The sequence below is a fragment of the Cricetulus griseus genome, chromosome 7 (genome assembly GCF_003668045.3).
Source record: "Cricetulus griseus strain 17A/GY chromosome 7, alternate assembly CriGri-PICRH-1.0, whole genome shotgun sequence".
Taxonomy (NCBI): domain Eukaryota; kingdom Metazoa; phylum Chordata; class Mammalia; order Rodentia; family Cricetidae; genus Cricetulus; species Cricetulus griseus.
In genome coordinates, this window is record NC_048600.1 from 110,812,260 (window position 1) to 110,833,380 (window position 21,121).

At 53.1% G+C, this 21,121-nt stretch overlaps 1 protein-coding gene across 1 annotated transcript; it reads left to right on the plus strand.

The window, feature by feature from the left end:
• The first annotated feature begins 306 nt into the window (after positions 1 to 306).
• On the plus strand, positions 307 to 20,883 carry Mllt6 (MLLT6, PHD finger containing). Its single transcript, XM_027424054.2, is given in 23 exon segments — positions 307 to 346; positions 349 to 372; positions 375 to 413; positions 416 to 427; positions 1,665 to 1,744; positions 2,211 to 2,265; positions 2,456 to 2,565; positions 3,569 to 3,672; positions 3,835 to 3,928; positions 6,066 to 6,275; positions 6,829 to 6,927; positions 9,159 to 9,381; positions 10,181 to 10,792; positions 11,172 to 11,353; positions 11,503 to 11,611; positions 12,749 to 12,815; positions 12,955 to 13,100; positions 13,455 to 13,652; positions 13,740 to 13,828; positions 14,777 to 15,123; positions 15,455 to 15,545; positions 18,222 to 18,578; positions 19,900 to 20,883. Coding segments are annotated over 23 exon segments (3,315 nt in total). The 5' UTR covers positions 307 to 321; the 3' UTR covers positions 19,942 to 20,883.
• The last annotated feature ends 238 nt before the right edge of the window (positions 20,884 to 21,121 follow it).

Consider the following 21,121-nt stretch of genomic DNA (forward strand, 5'->3'; position numbering starts at 1 on the left):
CCCGGGTTGCACGGCGGCCGGGCGGCCCTGGTAGCCGGCGAACGGCGGAAGAGGAGCGCGGCGCGCGAGTCTCATTGTTGGGGGGGGCCCGTCGGGGCATGAGGGCGAGAGCACGGCGGGGGGGGGCGCCAGACAGAGCGAGCGAGAGGAGGAGGAGGACGCCGAGGAGGAGGAAGGAGGAGGCAAAGAAAAGAAGCGGCGGCGGGCGGCGGCGGAGGAGGGGGGCGAGGAGGCGCGCGGCCCCCGCTCCCTCCTCCCCCCTGACCCCCGACCCCCGCCGGCCGGCCCCCAGCCCCAGCCCCGGAGGGAGCTCATGGGAGTATGAAGGAGATGGTAGGAGGCTGCTGCGTTGTTCGGACGAGAGGGGCTGGGCCGAAACCCGCTGGTCTACTGCGATGGGCACGCGTGCAGCGTGCCGTCCACCAAGGTAAGGCGGGGGGGGGGCGGCCGGCGGAGGGGGGGGAGACTGCGGGACCCGGGGGCGGCGCGCACACCGGGTGCCCTCGGCCGCGCCCTCCGGAGCCCTCCTGGGGCGCTGCCCCTCCCCCACCCACCTGAAGCGAAGGGCGGCGTGGGCTCCCCCCCCAACCCCCAGCCTGGTCCTCCAGGACCGGGTCAGGCATTGTTTTCTTGCCTATTGTTCCAGTCCCGCGCCCCCCACCCCAAGTTGGAGGAGTTTTGGGGAGAGTCCAGGGAGCAAGGAGTGAACTCCCTGAGCCCTGCACCGCCGGTGTCGGGGCTGTCCCGGGAATGTTTACCTGTGAGGTATTCCCCCCTCCCGCCCGGTTTATTTTGGTTCCCGCTACGGGAGGAAGAGGTCAAGGGGGGGTCATCCCTCCTTGCTTCCGGATACTGGGAGGAGCGGAATTAGGAAGGGAGGAGAAGGGTCCCACGGGAGAAGGGACTCCTGAAATCCTCCCGGGAAGAGCTGAGGCTGGGAGAGCGGTGCTACAGGGGGACGGAAAGGAGGGGAGAGGGAGGTTTGGAGTTTCTCCGAGCAGCACATGGTTCGGGAGTTAACTCCTTAAGGAATCTTGCCGAGGGCGCAGGCTGGCATCTCCGCCTGTCTGGCGCAGGCAACCGGGCCCCCCCTTCCTGAGACAACCCTTAATGCTGTGGCTGCGGGCTCTTCCCGCCAGTCACCTCTGGTTACCTGCACCGCACCTGCTCAGCTTTGACTTTTGACCTGGACCTGTGATAGAGGCAGAAAAAGAGGTTCTTAGACCCCCGACTTCCTTGCCTCATCCCTTACTGGCCCTTTAAGAAGTGCCCCCCCCTCCCATAACAACAAAACGTGTTACAATCATGACTATTTCTCGTTCTGATGCCTGAGGGACTGACTGGTCAGGGCAGAGGACGGGAAACAGGTCCAGGGAAAAAAAGGGGGGGTGTAGGGGGATGAAGATGGAGGGTCGCTGTAAGTTTAAGGTCAAGGACTGTCAGACTTTTTGCCTGTTTGGAATGCTTGGTTGTGTGATGGAAGGCTGGCTCTACGCAGTTGAACATTTCTTGTGGTCCCGTTTCAGAGTGACCCGGGGTCTGGGGATCAGCCCCCCCTACTGGGCTGGTTTTAGTCCGATGAATCTCTCCCCGCCCCAGTTACTCTGGGGGAAAAAAACAGTGGCTGAGAGCTTTGCTCAGTGACTCTCCTCCCCCACCCTTAGCTTGCTATGGCATCGTCCAGGTGCCAACGGGACCCTGGTTCTGCAGGAAATGTGAATCTCAGGAGCGAGCAGCCAGGGTGGTGAGTTCTATTCTCTCCCTTTTCTCTCCCCCCGTACCTGAGCATCTCCTGCAGGTTGAGCTAGGGTACCCTGAGGCTGGGGCAGGACTAAACTTTGCCACCCAGGATTTCCTGTTTCCTGACCCCCATCATCAACCCCATCTCTCCCTCTGTTCATAACTCAGCTCTGCCCCACCTCCGGCATGGGGGCTTTGATTTTTGCGTGTATTTGTGCTTTTGTTGTGTGTGTAACTTTTATTATTATGAAAGCTTGTCAAGGCTACAGAAGTAGAGGGGCTACAATAGTGAACCTCAGGTCCTCCTTAGTCTGCAGCATTTATGAGCTCATGGCCAAGCCTCTTTCCTGCACACCCTCACCCACCACCCTGCCCAGATCTTATGTCATCTTTGGGTCCTTTTGGATGTGAGTTCAGGGAGGGACCAGGGCAGCAGAGTCCCCCAACCCGTGTGCTCCTTGCATTGGCAGAGGTGTGAGCTGTGCCCACACAAAGATGGGGCATTGAAGAGGACTGACAATGGAGGTGAGGGGACCCTGAACACCTGCTGAGGTCAGCCAGTACCCCTGAGCAGGTGTGGGGTGGAGGCTGGCTATCCCTGCTCTGGTTGGTACAGGAAGGTTGTGGAGGCAGGGTACAGTCCACAGCTTCATGTTGGGGGCGGTGGGGTCTTGCTCGGGTCATCCTGCTGAGGCTAATCCCCACACTGCCCCAGGCTGGGCCCACGTGGTGTGTGCCCTCTACATCCCGGAGGTGCAGTTTGCCAACGTGCTCACCATGGAGCCCATTGTGCTGCAGTATGTGCCTCATGATCGCTTCAACAAGGTCAGTGGCCCCGTACTCGTCCCCTTCCTGGCCTGCCGTCCTGGGCTGCCACCATATGCTCTCTAGGTCTCTTGGGGGAACTCAGGAGATGGGCGCATACTTACCTTCTGTGCACAGACAGGTGGATGTATGACTGTGTTCTGTAACTCTGTAAGCTTCCTCAAAGTAGCACAGCCAGAGAACAGCCTTTCGTTAGTAGTGAGCTTATTTTCTTGAGTTTCTACTATGTGCGAGACACGGTGCAGCAGGCATCCAGTGCTTGCCATTAGTCAAGACAGATGTGTCAACAGGCATTGAGATAAAGGACACCCAGTGAGGCTTGCTTGGGTATCAGGTGGTTAAGGAAGGAGACATTTAGGCTGAGACCTGGGGCCTGAGAAAGAACTGACTTCCATGAAAAAAGACACAGCATTTGCAGAGGTCCTCCAAGTGGAGCGACTGGCATATCAGGGAGCGAGGCTAACATAGATCCAGCTTCTCAAACCTTACCAAGGATTGCGCTGTCTGTGTGAGGATGTGCATTGGAAATTGAGAGAGATGGCTTGGTGGTTAAGAGCACTTGCTGCTCTTGCGCACAGTCCAGGTCCAGTTCTGGCACTCACATGCCAGTGTGCAACCATGTTTACTTCCAGTTCCAGGGAATCAATCCAGTGCACTCTTCTGGCTTCCGAGGGCACCCGGAACACAGTGTGGTACACATACATACATGTAGCCAAATACTCATTCATATAAAATAAAAATAAACTTTTAAATGGAATATTCAGGATTCATTTCTTCTGTCATACCAGCTGCATTTCTGGTGCTTGGTGGCCTTGTGACTAGTGCTTGTTGACTTGCATTATATAGAGACCAACGTTTCTGTTCCTGCGGAAAACTCTGTTGGAAAGCACTGATCTGGGGGTGGGGTGGGGTACAGGATGGAATTGAGGGGAGGCCATAGAATCCCTTAGCAGGCAAGGTGGGGGTTCCCTGGAGGAGGGGTCAATTGTGCTGTGCCCCACAGACCTGTTACATCTGTGAGGAACAGGGCCGGGAGAGCAAAGCTGCCTCAGGAGCCTGCATGACCTGTAACCGTCACGGTTGTCGACAGGCTTTTCATGTCACCTGGTGAGATTCCCCAACTGCTCCAGGGTTTGTGGTGGCTATTGAGGGGGATTATTATCTTGTGAGAGGTTGTGGCCATGCCATGCTTGGAACTTGGGTCCAGGAGGAGGGAGGTGGGGGCAGCTGTGGTTTGTGGCTACACCCTGCTGACCTGCCTCTTCCCAGTGCCCAGATGGCAGGCCTGCTGTGTGAAGAAGAAGTTCTGGAGGTGGACAATGTCAAGTACTGTGGCTACTGCAAATACCACTTCAGCAAGATGGTGAGTGCTGCCTGCTATCGGGCACACAGATGTGGGACATGCCTGGGCCTGGTGCTGGAAGGTTGAAGAGACCCCCATGCCCTAGTCCCTGTCTTCAGGAGCTCTGCCTGTGACAGGGAATGAGTTGCAGCCTGTATGATGCAAATCAGAACTAACCCAGGTAGTCAAGGCTAGGAGACAGAATCCCCACTCCCCCCGTGCCTGTCAATCTGGGAATCTTTAACTTAGACAGAACTAGAAGGACAAGTAGGATAACAGCTCTTACTGGATCAGTGTCTTTGTCACATTCGTGAGGACTGCTGACCTTGTGTGGTTCTCCCACAGCCCCAAATGTGCAGCATGAGCCCCATTTCACAGATATGTAAATTAAGTCCCCAATATTAATATAGCTTGTCTCACAGCTGGTGGGTGGGGTTCAGAGACAACACTTTCATCAGAAAGCCCCTCCAGGAACCAGCCATGCCAGGGGTAGATAGTGCCCTAAGGTGAGGAGGAACCTGTTCTGTGGCCGGAGGGAAGGGTCTTTGATGGGACCAGGCAGGTAGTGAGTGATCTTGAGGCAGGGAGATGAGGCAGGCTCTCATGGCTGAACAGACTTGGAGATTCCCCAGGCAGGGATGTATCTGCAGAGGAAGGCTGCAGCCAGGACTCTGTGCCCCAGGCCACAGCTTGGAGAGCTCCTAAGCCAGAGAGTAACATGATCAGATTTGTGTTATAGTCAGATTACCCTGGCAGCAACCATGAAGCTGGGTCAAGAGACAGCTGCAGGAACGTGTGTGTGTGTGTGTGTGTGTGTGTGTGTGTGTGTGTGTGTGTATGTGTGTCTGACAGAGGGACAGGGCTGGATGCTGGAATCACTGTAGGTGGACTTGTCTAAACATGAGAGTGGTCAAAAAGCAGAAGGCGAATGTGAAATAAGACCCAGGCTGTGGCTAATCACTGGGTGGGGAGAGGTGGATACCTGGGGCTGTTAGGAAGGAGGCAGCAAGCTTCGGAGGGGGGTACATTTCTTGGTTCACCCCAGACCATCTTGTTTTGTGCCAGTTGCACTGGTGTAATGATTAATAGTTCCCCTTCCCTTTTCAGCAGTGCCCTGGTTTGCTCATAAATTACATGGTTGCCGTGCTTTTAGAGTTTGATAGCCACTTAGGGCAAGGTCAGAAGCTTTGTTGCATTTGCAGGTGGCACTAGGTGGAGATGATCAGGTTTGGTATTAGGCCCCAGGCAGGATGGCAAGGGCAGATGGAGGGTACTAGGCTGAGGCTGCCTCTGTGGGTGTCCAGAATAGACTGGTCCAGATGTGAAAGAGACTTGGGAGAAAAGATCTGGAGCTTGATGAAGTAGGAGCAGAGCCCAAAGCTGGCGAGGCCTGAAATTAATCCTAGGCTTTGGCAACTGGGGAGTCGTTGGTGATTTTAGGGAGCAGCTGCCAGCCTGGGATGGGTAAAGCCATCAGGCCAGGCACAAGGAGGACAATCCCAGGGGGATAGTTTGGTGTTCATTACCAACAGTCCCCAGTTCAGGGCAGCAGGTCTTCTGCTTGGACCTACACTGCTGGACAAAGCAGAAAAGCAGGATCAAGGGAGGAGGATATGATGGCTAGAGAGATGGAGTTCCCAAGGAGCAAGGGCTCCCAGACTCTCCTCTGCGTACCCTTTTTCTAAGGGAAGGAGCTGGAAATGGGCTGTGTGGTTCAGCCTGCCTGAGACTGCTAAGAGAGCACTCTTAGTGTAGCAAGAGGCCCAGGTCCAGGTCTAGGTCCAGGTCTAGGTCCAGGTCCACCCCCAACCTCACTGTACCTTGTTGGGGGCTCGCTGGTCCATGCCTCAGTGGTTGAATCTGTACATTGTTAAGACAGTGGTGCTCGCCTTTAATCCCAGCATTCAGGAGACAGAGGCAGGCGGATCTCTGAGTTCAAGACCATCCTGGTCTCCAGAGCTGAGTTGCAGGACAGCCAGAGCTACACAGAGAAACCCTGTCTCATAAAACAAAACAAAACAAACAAACAAAAGACAACTGGGGAAGGTGTAGGATTTCTAGGTTGACCAGAAGACTGTCACAGAAGACTGGTGACCTTCAGGGACCTTCCTTAAGCTAATAAAAAAGGTTTGGCAATTCCTTTCCATCCCTACCCCAGAAGACATCCCGTCACTCCAGCGGGGGAGGAGGAGGAACAGGAGGAGGCGGTGGCAGTGGAGGCGGCGGCGGTGGCAGCAGTGGTGGAGGTGGCACAGGGGGAGGCGGCGGCAGCAGCAGCAGCTTCCTTACTGGCAGGAGAAGTCGGTCGGCCTCACCATCCACCCAGCAGGAGAAGCACCCTACCCACCATGAGAAGGGCCAGAAGAAGGTGACAGCCTGCCCTGTCTCACGTAGCTCTTTTAGAGACTCCCACCAGGTGCCTAGGCCTTCCTCTGAGGCCGCTGAGGGAGCTAAGGAAGTACACTTGAGGTTCAGAGCAGAGGTTGGCACCTGGCTTCTGTGTCTGTGTAGTCTCTGTTTTCCTCATGACCTGACACTGTCCCCAGATTTTATGACCCTAGATGTTTGCACACATCTCTAGCCTATCCCCTCGTGCCCCAGCCAAGAAGTGCCCGCTTTTGTTCAGTGTACCAGGGGGACACCCTTGTGAGTGCCTGCTCGTGTGTGGCGCTCTGGCTCTGTCACTGGCACGATAATGGGACAGGCTATTTTTAGCAGGAGGGAGGATGGGGGAGGGGCTCTTGGCTCTCAGAGGATCTTGCCTGAGCCACTCCTGTCCAGCTGGAGTCTTCCATCCCTCTGTAGAGGGAGAGAACTCACTGAGCCCCACTCTTAAGAGGGGCTCAGTCCCCCATACCCACATGTCATGGTTAACCTCCTTCAAACAACCTGTCAATACCTGTTCACCTTTTCCTTTCCAGAGTCGAAAGGATAAAGAACGCCTTAAACAGAAGCACAAGAAGCGGCCTGAGTCCCCTCCCAGCATCCTCACCCCACCTGTGGTCCCCACTGCTGATAAGGTACCACTGCTCATTCTCAGGGTGCTGGGGTGCTAGTCTGGGGGTGAGCAGGAGCCTGCTTGGGCATCCTCTCACAGCTGTCACCTCAGCCCAGCAAGCCCTGACACATCATAAGGGTGAGGTGGGGGTGCCTCCCTGCCTGCTAGTTGCCGCCTGGGCACCTTTGTCCAAGCAGAGGCTCAGCGTTGGAATCTTGTCTTCCGGAGAGCAGATGTGTAGCCCTCAGGCTTGTTTTTCATGCTCTGGGGCCCAGCCCTGCGGGATAGGCTGAGAACTCCTACCACTGGGAGGACATCTAGATCCCACTTGATGCAGGGTGGGAGTGGGGGTGGGAGCAGGCTTCTGGCAATACCCTGAAATCCCTAGTCACTCCACCCTTTTCAGCAGGCTTGTCTCTAGAAATGGGTAGCCTCTGAATGAGCAACAGGCAGGCCCTACCCTAGGCCAGTGAGGGCTAATTCAAGCCCGAACAGACCCCTGGGAGTCCCCTGGGGGCCTGGAGAAAGCACTCACTCTTGTCCCATTACTGCTAGCCACCTCTGATCCCTCACATGGTTGGCAGGGCACTGGGCATCTTAGCAGGAGGCTCAGGTATCAGGTTTCCAGGGTGATGTTGCTGTGGCAACTGCCCCAGTAACTCCCCTCCTGCTTTGCTTCCCTGGGCTCACCTGGGAAAGCTGGTCCGACCTTTCCAGGAGCCTTCAGGCAGTTAGAAAGACCTGTGGGGTCCGCTACCAACCCTTGGACGTTCTGTAGAGTTTTGCCTATCCCCCCACAACCCATCCCAACATTTAAGCCCCCTTCCCCCAGCTCTTCTCTTCCGTGGCTTTCCGAACCACATCTGGCTTCCTTCAGAACTCCAGCTGCTGGAAAGAACAAAGGAAGACAGAGACGAGGGCTCCGCCCAGGGAAGGGTAGCAGCACAGGGTGGCTCTCACTTCCCCCCTCATTTGTTCCTTGAGCACAGTTTGAATACCTGATATCCACCCTAAAGAAAATCACCCTCCCAGGTACATGAAGCACAACTACAGAGAGGCCAGACTGTCTTTGGAACCAGGAGAGAGTAGGGGCACACGGGGAGGGCTTAATTTATTCCTCAAAATAACCCAGTGTAGTAGGTGCCTTGCCACTTCCACTTCCTCAGTGAAGCTGAGCCAACAGAGAAGTTACATAATTTGTCTAAAAGCACACAGCTAGTGATCAAGTGTTAAACCAAAGTGGTCTGGTTGATGGGCTGTGTTCTTAGCCAGCACCTAGAACTGTCTTTGCTAGGTACTAGTAACAGCCACCACCATCAGACTCCTTATTTGCTGAATCCCTGCTCTGTCTCTGGCATGGAGCTGCTCTGGACTCCCAGGTCCAGAGGCCATAGATAGCCTGGCAAGGAGGGCAGAGCCTTCTGGGCTCACAGTTGTGCTTCTCCAGTGCTTCCCAGCACCCTACCCTCCCAGGTCATCCCACCTCCCAGACATAGGACAGTGTACTTCCCTTCAGGCCAGCATAGCAACCTCTGACACACAGGCATGGTTTGCAGTGGCCTGAGAGTAAGACGGAATGTCACTCACCTAGGTGTGTAGGGAGGCTTCCTAGAATGGGGACTTCTAGCTGGATGTTGGAGGAGCAAAGACAGGCTGCCCTGTGGAGGGTTGGTGTGCAGGCCTGGGTATCCAGCAAGAGTTTGCAGTGGTCAGAGAAGGACCAAAGCCAGGTGACTGTGAGTGTTTGTTTGTTTGTTTTTCTTTTTTGGTTTTTCGAGACAGGGTTTCTCTGTGGCTTTAGAGGCTGTCCTGGAACTAGCTCTTGTAGACCAGGCTGGTCTCGAACTCACAGAGATCCGCCTGCCTCTGCCTCCTGAGTGCTGGGATTAAAGGTTAAAGGTTAAAGGCGTGCGCTACCACTGCCTGGCCTGTGGCTGTGAGTGGTAACAGCGCCTGCCTTTAGGCCAGAGGTATTTACTAATGAACCTTAGATGAGCGAGCCAGTGCGGAATGTGGACTGAGCTCTCTCTTGGGTCCTGGGGCAAAGACAGAGTCCTTGGGTTCAGGACATTCCCTAGAATTCCTCAGCTACCTCCTGTCTCCCTGTTCAGTCACCTCTGACAGGCTCCCTGCCTGGAAAGCCTTCCCGGGAGACTTGCAGTGGAGCCCAGGTGCTGTGCCTTTGCCCTCACTCACAAGTCAGGCTGAGCTGGACCATGCAGCTGGTGATGACCTCTTTGGTCTCTCCCTTAGGTCTCCTCAGCTACTTCTTCCTCCCACCATGAGGCCAGCACTCAGGAGACCTCTGAAAGCAGCAGGGACTCCAAGGGGAAGAAGTCTTCCAGCCATAGCCTGAGTCATAAGGGGAAGAAACTGAGCAGTGGGAAAGGTGTGAGCAGTTTTACCTCCACCTCCTCCTCTTCCTCCTCCTCTTCCTCTTCTTCCTCCTCCTCTGGGGGGTCTTTTCAGCCTGCAGGTGAGTATGGGTGTCCTGAAGGAGGCTGGGAGCGGGAGCCTCTTGACCTGTGCTGTTGTGGCAAGGGCCTTGCCTGATGTTTACATCTCCCATTTGTTTTTTACAAACTGATGTGGGGTAACAAGACAGGGAACCCCACCCCTACCCCCATCATTGCCAGTGGTTCATTTCCTAGCTGGGCTCCCTACCCTTCCCTCTTTTTTTTTTTTTTTTTTTTTTTGAGATTTATTTATGTATATGGGTGCTTTGTCTGCACACCAGAAGAGGGCATTGGATCCTTATAGACTGTCGTGTCAGATCCTATTATAGATAGTTGTGTTGGATATCATTATAGATGGTTGTGGGCTGTCGTGTGAATGCTGGGGATCAAACTCAGGTCTTCTGGAAGAGTCATTAGTGTACTTAACTGTTGAGCCATCTCTCTAGGGCCCACCTTTCCCTACTCAGAACTACTCTTTTCCTTACAGGGCCAACCTGTAGCCCCCGCAGTAATGTTCCCTGCTTTTGTGTCAAACGGGCCTTTAGTTCTAGGCAGAGGCCTGTAATCCCAGCTTTTGGGAGCTGCAGGATTGCCTGAATTTGAGGCTAACCTGTGCTAAAGAGGGAGAACCTGTCCCCAGCCAGTGCTAATGTAATAGTAATTTGCTTAAAGGTGGAAGTTGCTTTCCTCCTGTTTTGTTTCCAGCAGGGACTGGTAACCTAGGACACATAAAGGCTTCATTTCCTACCTAGTGTTCTCCCTTATGCTGGTAGGGAGAGAGGGAGGTGGTCCAGCAGTAATTCCCCTCCTTTGTTGCAGGCTCATCCTTGCAAAGCTCTCCTGACTTCGCAGCATTCCCCAAGCTGGAGCAGCCTGAGGAAGACAAGTACTCCAAGCCCACAGCCCCCACTCCGCCAGCCCCTCCCTCGCCCACAGCCCCTGAGCCCCCGAAGGCTGACCTCTTTGAACAGAAGGTGGTCTTCTCTGGCTTTGGGCCCATTATGCGCTTCTCCACCGCCACCTCCAGCTCCAGCCGGGCCCGAGCCCCCTCACCTGGGGACTATAAGTCTCCCCATGTTTCAGGGGCCGGGGCCTCAGCAGGTACCCATAAGCGGATGCCTGCACTGAGTGCCACCCTTGGACCTGCTGAGGAGGCCCCTGAGACGGGCCTGAAGGAGAAGAAGCACAAAGCCAGCAAGAGGAGCCGACATGGGCCAGGCCGTCCTAAGGGCAACCGAGGCAAAGAGGGTGTCACAGGCCCAACTGCCTCCCTTCCTGGGGCTCAGCTGGCTGGTTTTACTGCCACTGCTGCCTCACCATTCTCTGGAGGTTCCCTGGTCAGCTCTGGCCTTGGGGGTCTGGCCTCCCGGACTTTTGGGCCTTCAGGAAGCTTGCCCAGTCTGAGCCTGGAATCCCCTCTGCTGGGGGCAGGTTAGTGACCCCTGTAGTTAAAGAACATCTCAGTATCTAGCCAGTCCTGTGAGAGGGCAGGTGCATAGATGTAAGAGTTGTTAGAGAAATGTAGCTAGGGAGAAACTGCTCCAACAGGCAGAATGGAGGCGGCATTACCTCTAAGACATTCCATTTGATGTCTTCTGCATGAAGAGTTTGGGGTAGACATCAGCAGGACTTCCAGTGTTCAGGTAGAGGAATAAGAAAAGCTAAGAATTGCCCAGCCTAAGGCAGGGTAGTAGACTGAATGGCCACAGTCCCAGGCATGATGTGTTGTTCCCTGAAGATGGGCTGCCTTCACTGAAGAGGAGTCTGGATAGGTGACCTTGGGGTTTCCTCTGTATCTTTGTACCTTCAGGTATCTACACCAGTAATAAAGACCCCATCTCCCATGGTGGAGGGATGCTGCGGGCTGTCTGTAGCACCCCACTCTCTTCCAGCCTGCTGGGGCCCCCAGGGACCTCAGTTTTGCCTCGCCTCAGCCGTTCCCCATTCACCAGCACCCTCCCATCCTCTTCTGCTTCCATCTCCACCACTCAGGTGAGACCCTGTTCCTGGCTCCTTTCCTGGGCAGGTGGGAGACAGCACTTCTCTGTGGTCCTCTCTTCTCCGGTGTGCCTTGTTTCCTACCACACAGTCCACTGTGGTAGATCAAAAGCACAGCGAGGCTTCTCTGTCCCTCCCAACAGGTGTTTTCTCTGGCTGGCTCTACCTTCAGTCTCCCTTCTTCCCACATCTTTGGAACCCCCATGGGCACTGTTAACCCCCTCCTCACCCAAGCCGAGAATAGCCACACAGGTATGCTGGCCCCTGCTCACTTTCCCTGTCTTCTGTAGAAATCACGAGAGCCCCTCCCTCTGGTCATTGCCTACTCTGTCTAAACAAAGTCGTTCACACACTACCAACCAGGGGCGCAGTGCAGGACCAGGCTCAGTAGTGCTGCTCCCTCCCACGGAAGAGAAGTGGCCTGCTCAGAGCAGCAGGCAGAGAATGATAAAGCCAGCTCAGACAATCCGGGGCCAGCCCTATGCACTTACCGCCCTCCTCTGGCCCACTCTTGTGTAGTTGTAGTGGGGGGGTGGGGTCACAGAGGTCCTGCCAGCTGGGCTTTCTGCTCTCCAGGTATTTAGGAGTTAAGGGGGTGGGAGGTAAGCTCTCCCACCTTCTACCTGGAGTCTGCTCAGCTCTGAGAGCTGAATAGAGAAAGACACTGGGCCTGTCAGCCTGGGGGTGGGGCTTAACTGTAGGCTGCCAGGGCAGGTAAGCTTGTCAAAGAAACCAAATCTGACTTTAGTTTCAGGACCCATCAGAACCCATTTGGGTAAGATCGGTGTGTTTAATATAATCCAGAGCACACCAGCCTGGTCTGTAAGAGCTAGTTCCAGGACAGCCTCCACAGAGAAACCCTGCCTCGAAAAACAAACAAACAAAAAACAGAGCACACAAGAGTGTGTGTGTGTGTCCTGTGGCCAACAGTTTTCTCATCTGAGTTTATGAATATAAAAGCCAAAGCTAATTATGATGATACAATGATGAAGGGCTTGCTTTGTGCATGCTGAGCCCTCCAGCTAAGCCCTTCGCTTTTATGACCTTATTTTAATCCTGGGAAGAATCGTTGTAGAGAGGCTGGTTACCATATCAAGGTCACACAGCCAATGTCTGGTTCAGTTGATCCAGGTTTGTCTTGACCTCAGATTTTGTAACTGGAAGGTCTAGGAGCAGACAGCAGGAGCCCTGTAGAAAGGGAAGAGCTTTCCTGGGATGGGGTTGCCACACTGAGATCCTTGCCAGCATGAGCTACCAGGCTAGGATTGGGGGGTACAGAAGAAGGGGGCCTGTGTTGAGGTTCTAGGAGCAGCGCCCACTTTCCAGGGAGGGCCCTGAGGCAGATGCCCCTCCTCCCCCCTGATCCTTGCCACCCCTTCTCTTTCCAAGAGCCAGACTTAGAAGACTGCAGCTTCCGGTGTCACGGGACCTCCCCCCAGGAGAGTCTCTCTTCCATGTGAGGGAGGGTGCACTTTGGAGGAGGGAAGACTGGGTGGGAACTGGGTTGGGGACCTCCTGGTGGGTGGGGTGGGGTGGGGATGTGTGGGTGCTGAAATCAGGGTGCTAGCTGAGCCTGAGCCCATCTCTGGACGCAGGTCTCCCATCAGTAGCCTCCCTGCGCTTTTCGACCAGACAACGCCGGCACCCTGTGGGGGTGGCCAGTTAGACTCCACAGCCCCGGGGACAACTAATATGGAGCAGCTGCTGGAGAAGCAGGGCGATGGAGAGGCTGGTGTCAACAGTGAGCAGGGGTGCACAGGGGTGGGAGGCCTGCCTCAGCCACTCCTTCCCCTTTTCCCCAGGGCTTCAAGCCTTTTTACTGGCCTTGCCAATGGCCCCAGGACTCATCTTTAGCCTTGCCTAAGTGGTGCCCTGGGCATTCTTTATGTTCTCTCTACCTTTGTTCCTCATGGCACAGATCTTAACCATCCGGGCCTTCCCGAAGTGTCCTCAGACCGCTGTATCCCCCAGATCCACCCTACTGCGAGTGGGTCACCTTTTCCCTCCCACCTTCTCTCACTCGGTCCCTCCCACTGGTCCTGCCTCCTTGCTTCATGATGTACTAACCTCAGGCTCCTCCTCCTCCTCTCTCAAGTTGTGGAGATGCTGAAGGCCCTGCATGCCCTGCAGAAGGAAAACCAGCGGCTTCAGGAGCAGATCCTGAGCCTGACAGCCAAGAAGGAGCGACTCCAGATCCTCAATGTGCAGCTCTCCGTGCCCTTCCCTGCTCTGCCTGCTGGCCTGCCTGCCACTAATGGCCCTGTCCCAGGGCCCTATGGGCTGCTTCCTCAAGGTGAGAGATCCAGTCCAGGCTGGGGAGAGGAACACCTGCCTGGTGGCTTGAACTAGCCCATTGCATTTCTCTTATCCCCTCCATTAGTGGGCAGCAGTGACTCCTTGAGCACCAGCAAGAGCCCGCCAGGGAAGAACAGCCTTGGCCTGGACAATTCTCTGTCCACGTCTTCCGAGGTGGGCACTGCAAGGAGGGGACAGGGAGGAGGAAATGGAGAGGGTACTTTTAGTCTAGTTATTATTACCCAGCATCTGTTGGAAGCTGCCCACTGAAGGGATCGGTTGAATGGGTTATCTTCTTATTCATTATTTTAAATAAGTAATATGTAAGGGTGCCTCCTTAATAGGGGGCACTGATTAAACAGTCAGTGAATAAAGTAGACTCAGGCCTCCTGAAGATGGGCTGAGCCTGAGAAAACAAATTGCAAAGGAGAAATAGAAAGATGAGCTCAATTAAGGGCTAAAGGAGCATGAGAGAAGGCCGTCATGGGGAAGGAGTGTTGAGAAGCATTTGTGAAGGGTTTATTACAGTGTCTTATACAAACTAATCCCTGTGTAATTGGTGGCGGTTGGAATAGCAGTTGCTATTGTTATGTTGTGGTTATTATTGGAATCAAACAAACCGGGTGCTTGCTTCTTCTCTGCCACTTACTAACTGTGACTTAGGGCAGTCATAATCATAAAAATAACACTAGTTGCAAGCTTGCCCTGTAACTTAAAAGCGTGAGTTTCTTCAGTCTTCACAGTGACCCTGTGGAGTGGCTATTAGTATCACCTATAGTGCATGAATACATAAACCAAGGCAGAGAGGTGAACCCAAGGCTGCCCAAGGCACTGAGGTGTGGGAATGGGGTTTGAACCTGAGCAGCCTCTCACTCCAGTGAGAGTTACAAAGTGGAAATAACAGGGTAGTGCAGGTCAATTACTAACCCCTGGGGACCTGGTCCCTTGAAAAATGAGTGCCATTACCACTGTTCGTTATTAAGCCACAACAGCAAAGGGTGTTGGGCCAGGTTGCCTGGAGGTTTAGGGTCTTTGCTCCAGGAGAATGCTGTTGGGTACTGGGCTGGGGTCCAGAAAGGTCCTGCTGGCCCTCTGACTTGTCCCTTCCCCCTTCTTCCCCAGGACCCACACTCAGGCTGCCCGAGCCGCAGCAGCTCATCGCTCTCCTTCCACAGCACACCCCCACCGCTGCCCTTGCTCCAGCAGAGCCCTGCCACTCTGCCCTTGGCCCTGCCTGGGGCCCCTGCCCAGCTCCCACCCCAGCCACAGAATGGGCTGGGCCGGGCACCCGCAGCGGGGCTGGGGGCCATGCCCATGGCTGAGGGCCTGTTAGGTGGGCTGGCAGGCAGCGGTAGCCTGCCTCTCAATGGGCTTCTGGGGGGATTGAATGGGGCTGCTGCTCCCAACCCTTCGGGCTTGAGCCAGGCTGGCGGGGCCCCCACACTTCAGCTGCCAGGTTGTCTCAACAGGTGAGGGATACCTCAACCCTAGGGAAGGGTATGGGAGGTGGGATGTAGGAGGGGTGCTCCACCCAACATCCTTGTTCCCCCAAAGGAAGAGAATGCCCTCTGGCCCTATCGGATTTATAGTCCTGGCAGTCTGTTGACTTCAGGGATTCCTCAGAATTTTACTCCTGGGTGTATCTGGATAGGAGTAGTTCAGAGGACAAGATCTTAACCATGTCCCTACTGTTAGTCTTCTGGACAGGTTGTCCATCTGTCTGGGCCTGAGGGAGTGTGGGAGCTGCTGGGTGTGGGGTTTATGTATCTCACCTCCTCATCTGTGTCATCCCTGCCTCAGCCTAACAGAGCAGCAGAGGCACCTCCTTCAGCAGCAAGAGCAGCAGCTACAGCAGTTACAGCAGCTCCTAGCCTCTCCACAGCTGACCCCAGTGAGTGCCCTCTCCCTTGCTACCCCCACCCCCACTATCTCTACCCCAAGAGCCTACCCCCATGAACACAACTATCCAAGAAGGGGCTCCAGTCTGGTGGCATTGAACCTCTCGGGCTTGTGGCCAGTTGGAAGGCAAGGCTGTTTTCAGGGCTTCCTGGGCACTGAGCAGAGGTTTCTGTGAGGCCCTGAGTCACATTGCAGTGAGAGAGTTTTAAGAGAGTGGCAGGTCCAGTAACTGAGCTTTGCAGTCCCTGCCCCAGAGTTTTCGGGGGAATTCCAGGATCTTGGGGAAAGTATATGAACAGGTGACATTCTCTTAACCGAAATCTTGGATTTGTCTTATATGTTGTGTCCTTTCTTCTTTAGAGACAAGTGGTTTTATCTTTTAAAAGTGAGGGAACAAAGCTGGAGTATGGTTTAGGTGCACAGCATCCATTGGGTCCTCGTCTATACCCCCCAGCAAGGCAAATAGACGACATTTGCTGGGTGTGGTATATGACAGTAGTCTAAGCATTTCGGAGGCTGAGGCCAGAGAATAACCATGAGTTCAAGATGGGTCTGGGCTACATAATGAGTTTGAGTCTGCCCAGGACTTTAGAGTAGGACTCATGCCTTAAAGAAATAAAACAACCAAGAAAGAACAAACAAAGCTAAAAGCCTCGAATAGTAAAAAGTCAAAAGATGGCTTCACAGGTAAAGGGCCTTGCTGTCCAGCCTGAGAGTTCCACCTTTGGAACCCACACAGTGGGAGAGAATACATTCCCTGGCCACCAATTGCAACCCCTAACTAACACACAGAATAAATGTAATTTAAAAAACTGTTGACCATCCGGGCGTTGGTGGTGCACACCTTTAATCCCAGCACTGGGGAGGCAGAGGCAGGTGGATCTCTGTGAGTTCAATGCCAGCCTGGTCTCCAGAGCGAGTGCCAGGATAGTCTCCAAAGCTACAGAGAAACCCTGTCTAGAAAAAACAAAAACAAAACAAAAACAAAAAACTGTTGAACAAGAGAAGCAATTTAACCGATTCTCTGTTGAACAAGAGAAGCAATTTACTGTATGAGAACAGAAATAAGAACAAAGTTTTTTTTTTCTTTTTTCTTTTTTTTTTCTTTTTGGTTTTTCAAGGCAGGATTTCTCTGTGGCTTTGGAGGCTATTTTGGAACTAGCTCTTGTAGACCAGGCTGGTCTTGAACTCACAGAGGATGCCTGCCTCTGCCTCCCGAGTGCTGGGAGTAAAGGTGTGCGCCACCAATGCCTGGCAAGAACAGTTTCTTTGACAAATTTTTTTGTTTGTTTGTTTTCAGACAGCTAGTTTTTTTCTTTCAAGACAGGGTTTCTCTGTGTAACAGTCTCCTGGCTGTCCTGTAACTTGCTTTGTAGACTAGGCTGGCCTTGAACCCACAAAGACCCAACTGCCTCTGTCTTCCGAATGCTGGGATTAAAAGCATGTGCCAGTATGCCTGACTTTATTTTGATTTTCGAGACACTGAATAAAAATGCATTTTAAAGTTACAGAAAAAAATAGTTGGGTATGGTGTTTTATGGCTATAATCTCAGCACCTTGGTAGATAGAGGCAGGAAAATAGGGAGTTCAAGGTCCTTATCAACACCATACCAAGTCTGAGGCCAGCCTGTGCTAAATGGGCCCCTACCTTAAAAACAAAGCAATTTTTTGCCCACTCCTCCCCTTTCCATTTTATTTTTATTTTATGTGCATGCCTGTGTACCATATGTGTGCAGTGCCCACAGAGGCCAGAAGAGGGCATTAGATCCTGGAACTAGATTGTTTTGTTTTGTCGTCCCCCTCCCCCCCCGCCCCCCCCAGGATTTCTCTGGCTTTGGAGGCTGTCCTAGAACAGCCTCTTGTAGACCAGGCTGGTCTCAAACTCATGGGGATCTGCCTGCCTCTGCCTCCCGAATGCTGGGACTAAAGGCATGGGCCACCAATGCCCTGCCCAACTGAACCAGATTGTTTATGTATTGTTGAAAGCTACCTTGTAGCTGCTGGGACTTAAACCTGGGTCCCTTGGTAGAGTAGCTATTGAGGCAGTGTCTCACTAGCCCTAATTGGCCTGGCACTCAATATGCAGACTAGGCTGGCCTTGAACTCAACATAGATTCTCCTGCCTCTGCCTATTGCTTCCAGAGTACCACCAGTTTTTTTTTTTTAATTTAATTTTATTTATTTTTATTTCATGTGCATTGGTGTTTTTGCTTGCATGTATGTCTGTTTGAGGGTATTGGATCCCTGGAACTGGAGTTACAGACTGTTGTGAGTTGTTACGTGGGTGTCTTCTCCACCACCAGTTTTTGGAAAGAGAAAAAGAAGGGAAGTGCTTGGAGATTGTTGTCCCGATTTAGTGCTTTCCATTAGGAGTGGCATTGTGGTTGTCCTGGGACTGAGGACCTGACACAGTGGGCAGGGATACAGATGTTTACAATCTGCACTTACCCAGGTACTCAGTTGGCAGATGCTAACCTGGCCACATGTAGTCATTTTCTTGTCCAAATAGGGAGATGGAGGTATAGAGTGTGAAAGTAGAAACAGAATCTTGGTCTTTCTGTCGTGGGGCCTATGGTTCCATTATGAGGGGCCCTGGTCTGGCAAGGCAGGCTGCCTTGGGGAGTGACAGCAGGGGCCCACTGCCAATGATCAGTCTGTTGTCTTTTAGGAGCACCAGACTGTGGTCTACCAGATGATCCAGCAGATTCAGCAGAAACGGGAGTTGCAGCGGCTGCAGATGGCTGGGGGCTCCCAGCTGCCCATGGCCAGTCTACTGGCTGGAAACTCCACCCCACTGCTGTCCGCGGGCACCCCTGGCCTGCTGCCCACAGCATCAGCTCCACCCCTGCTGCCTGCTGGAGCCCTGGTGGCCCCTTCACTAGGCAGCAATACAAGTCTCATGGCTGCAGCAGCTGCGGCTGCAGCAGTAGCGGCAGCCGGCGGACCTCCAGTCCTCACTGCCCAGACCAACCCCTTTCTCAGCTTGCCCGGGGCGGATGCCAGTGGGAGTGGCCCTAAAGGAGGGGTAAGTAAGGGCCCTGAGCTTCCTGTATCCCTTGTAAGGGACAAGCAGAGGAGATGGTTACAGTGATGTCATCAGATACATCTGTAGTGGGAGGCAGCAACCCCTAGGTCAACCAGATAGCCTGCTGCATCTGCAGCAAGACCTCAGCCCCCATTGGGTTCTTTCTTCAGAGACAAGAAAGGCCCCTGTGAGCAGACACCAGTAATAAAAGGGCCACTAAGAGAAAACAGCCTTCCAGCTTGTCACCGAGTCCAGCCATCGGAATTTGATCTCAGGGACTCATGTAGTGGAGGGAGAGAACTGATTCCAGAAATCTATTCTCTGCTGCCCACACACTAATGTACACATACACACACACACACATACACTAATGTACACATGCATGCACACACACACTAATGTACACACACACATTAATGTACACATGCATGCACACACACACTAATGTACACACACACACACACATTAATGTACACATGCATGCACACACACACTAATGTACACATACACACACACACATTAATGTACACATGCATGCACACACACACACTAATGTACACATACACACACATTAATGTACACATACATGCATACACACACACTAATGTACACATACACACATATTAATGTACACACACACACACACATTAATGTACACATGCATGCACACACACACATTAAATGTACACATACACACACATTAATGTACACATGCATGCACACACACACTAATGTACACATACACACACATTAATGTACACATGCATGCACACACACACTAAGGTACACATGCATGCACATACACACTAATGTACACATGCATGCACACACACTAATGTACACATGCATGCACACACACACACTAATGTACACATACACACACATTAATGTACACATACATGCATACACACACACTAATGTACACATGCATGCACATACACACTAATGTACACATGCATGCACACACACACACACACACAAATGTGATTTTTTTAAAAATTCTTTTTTAAAAAGAAAACAGCTTTCCAACGGGAGGAGCAATTAGAAAAGGACATTTCTTTTTTGCATATGGCAGTTGGAAAAAGATGATCTTCTGGGTGGGCCAACGACAGAAGAAAAAGCCTTCTTTCCTTGGAGGACTACGCTGAGTCCAAGAAGCCAGTTTTGTGTACAAGCTAGGCACTTCCTCACTTCACACACTGCAGGCTAGGCAGAGGCCTGGCTACTTCATACTCTAGTCCTCCAGCAGCCTTTTCCATCCTAACTGGGTGTTAGGGCCAGATGCTTCCAGCACTCAAAGCCTCCCTTCTTGTCTTTCCAGGCCACTGACAAAGGAGCCTCAGCCAGCCAGGAAAAAGGCTAACCTGCCCCTGCCCCTCCTGACCCCTACGTGGCTTGAGGGGCCTTGCCTGGAATGGGTACCTGGGCCCAGACTCTTCAGAGCCAGGCGCAGAGCCTGTGCTGATGCCCAGAGAGTGTGTGCCTAGAGTTCCAGGTGCTGTGGAGAGGGACTGGAGGGAGCCTTTCCACCTGGCCAATTCCCTCACTGCACTGGCTGTTTCAGGAGAGAGGATCAGGGGAAGACAGGCTCCAAGCCTGCCTAGGAGCCCCCATCCTCTGCAGATGCCTAGGGGCCCCCCAAAGAGCAAAGTAGGTCATGGCATAGGAAGTGGAGAGTTGGTTGGACCTACCACATAAACTAGTCAGCACTTGAATGGGGAAGGTGAAGGGTGGGCCCCTGGACCTATCCCTGTGTGGAAATTCCTTATGGAAAAAGGGCTGGTCCCAGGTGACCTTCAGTTTCTTCCCAGTAGAAGGGATCCCTTTGACTGTTTCTCATCATCCCTCCCACTAAGGGTCACAAGCTGAGCTTGGAAAAGCCTACAGATGTGGGGGGCTGAGGAAGGGCAGGATAGCACCTATTGGGGCCCCATGATGGGGCTGGGCAGGGGGAAGTCCCCTTGTCCTTGGTGTCCTGCCCCTTTTTGCACTATTGGCTTGAGGAGTGCCGAGGGTGGGGAGAGGGAGCTGCCTGACTCCACAGAGCATGAGAGAGCGTATGTGCGTGAGTGTGTGAGAGAGTGTGTGTGTGTGTGTGTGTGTGTGTGTGTGTGTGTGTGTGTGTGTGTGTGTTGAATGGTCAGTCTGTTTAACCTGTCTATGTGTCACCTCTTTCTCTGGATCTGGGGCAGCCAAAGGTAAGGACAGGCTGGTGGCCAGGACCAGAGCAGGAGTTCTAGCTCTTGTAGCCTCTATCCCCCAACCAGCTCTGGTCCTTTTCCAGGGCATGAATGGTTAACTTAAAATACAGTACTCCAGGGCTAGGGAGATGGCTCAGAGGTTAAGAGCACTGACTGCTCTTCCAGAGGTCCTGAGTTCAATTCCCAGCAACCACATGGTGGCTCACAACCATCCGTTATGAGATCTGGTGCCCTCTTCTGGTGTGCAGATATACATGGAAGCAGAATGTTGTATACATAATAAATAAAATATTTTTAAAAAAAAAAAAAAAAAAAAAAAAAAAAATACAGTACTCCAGTATT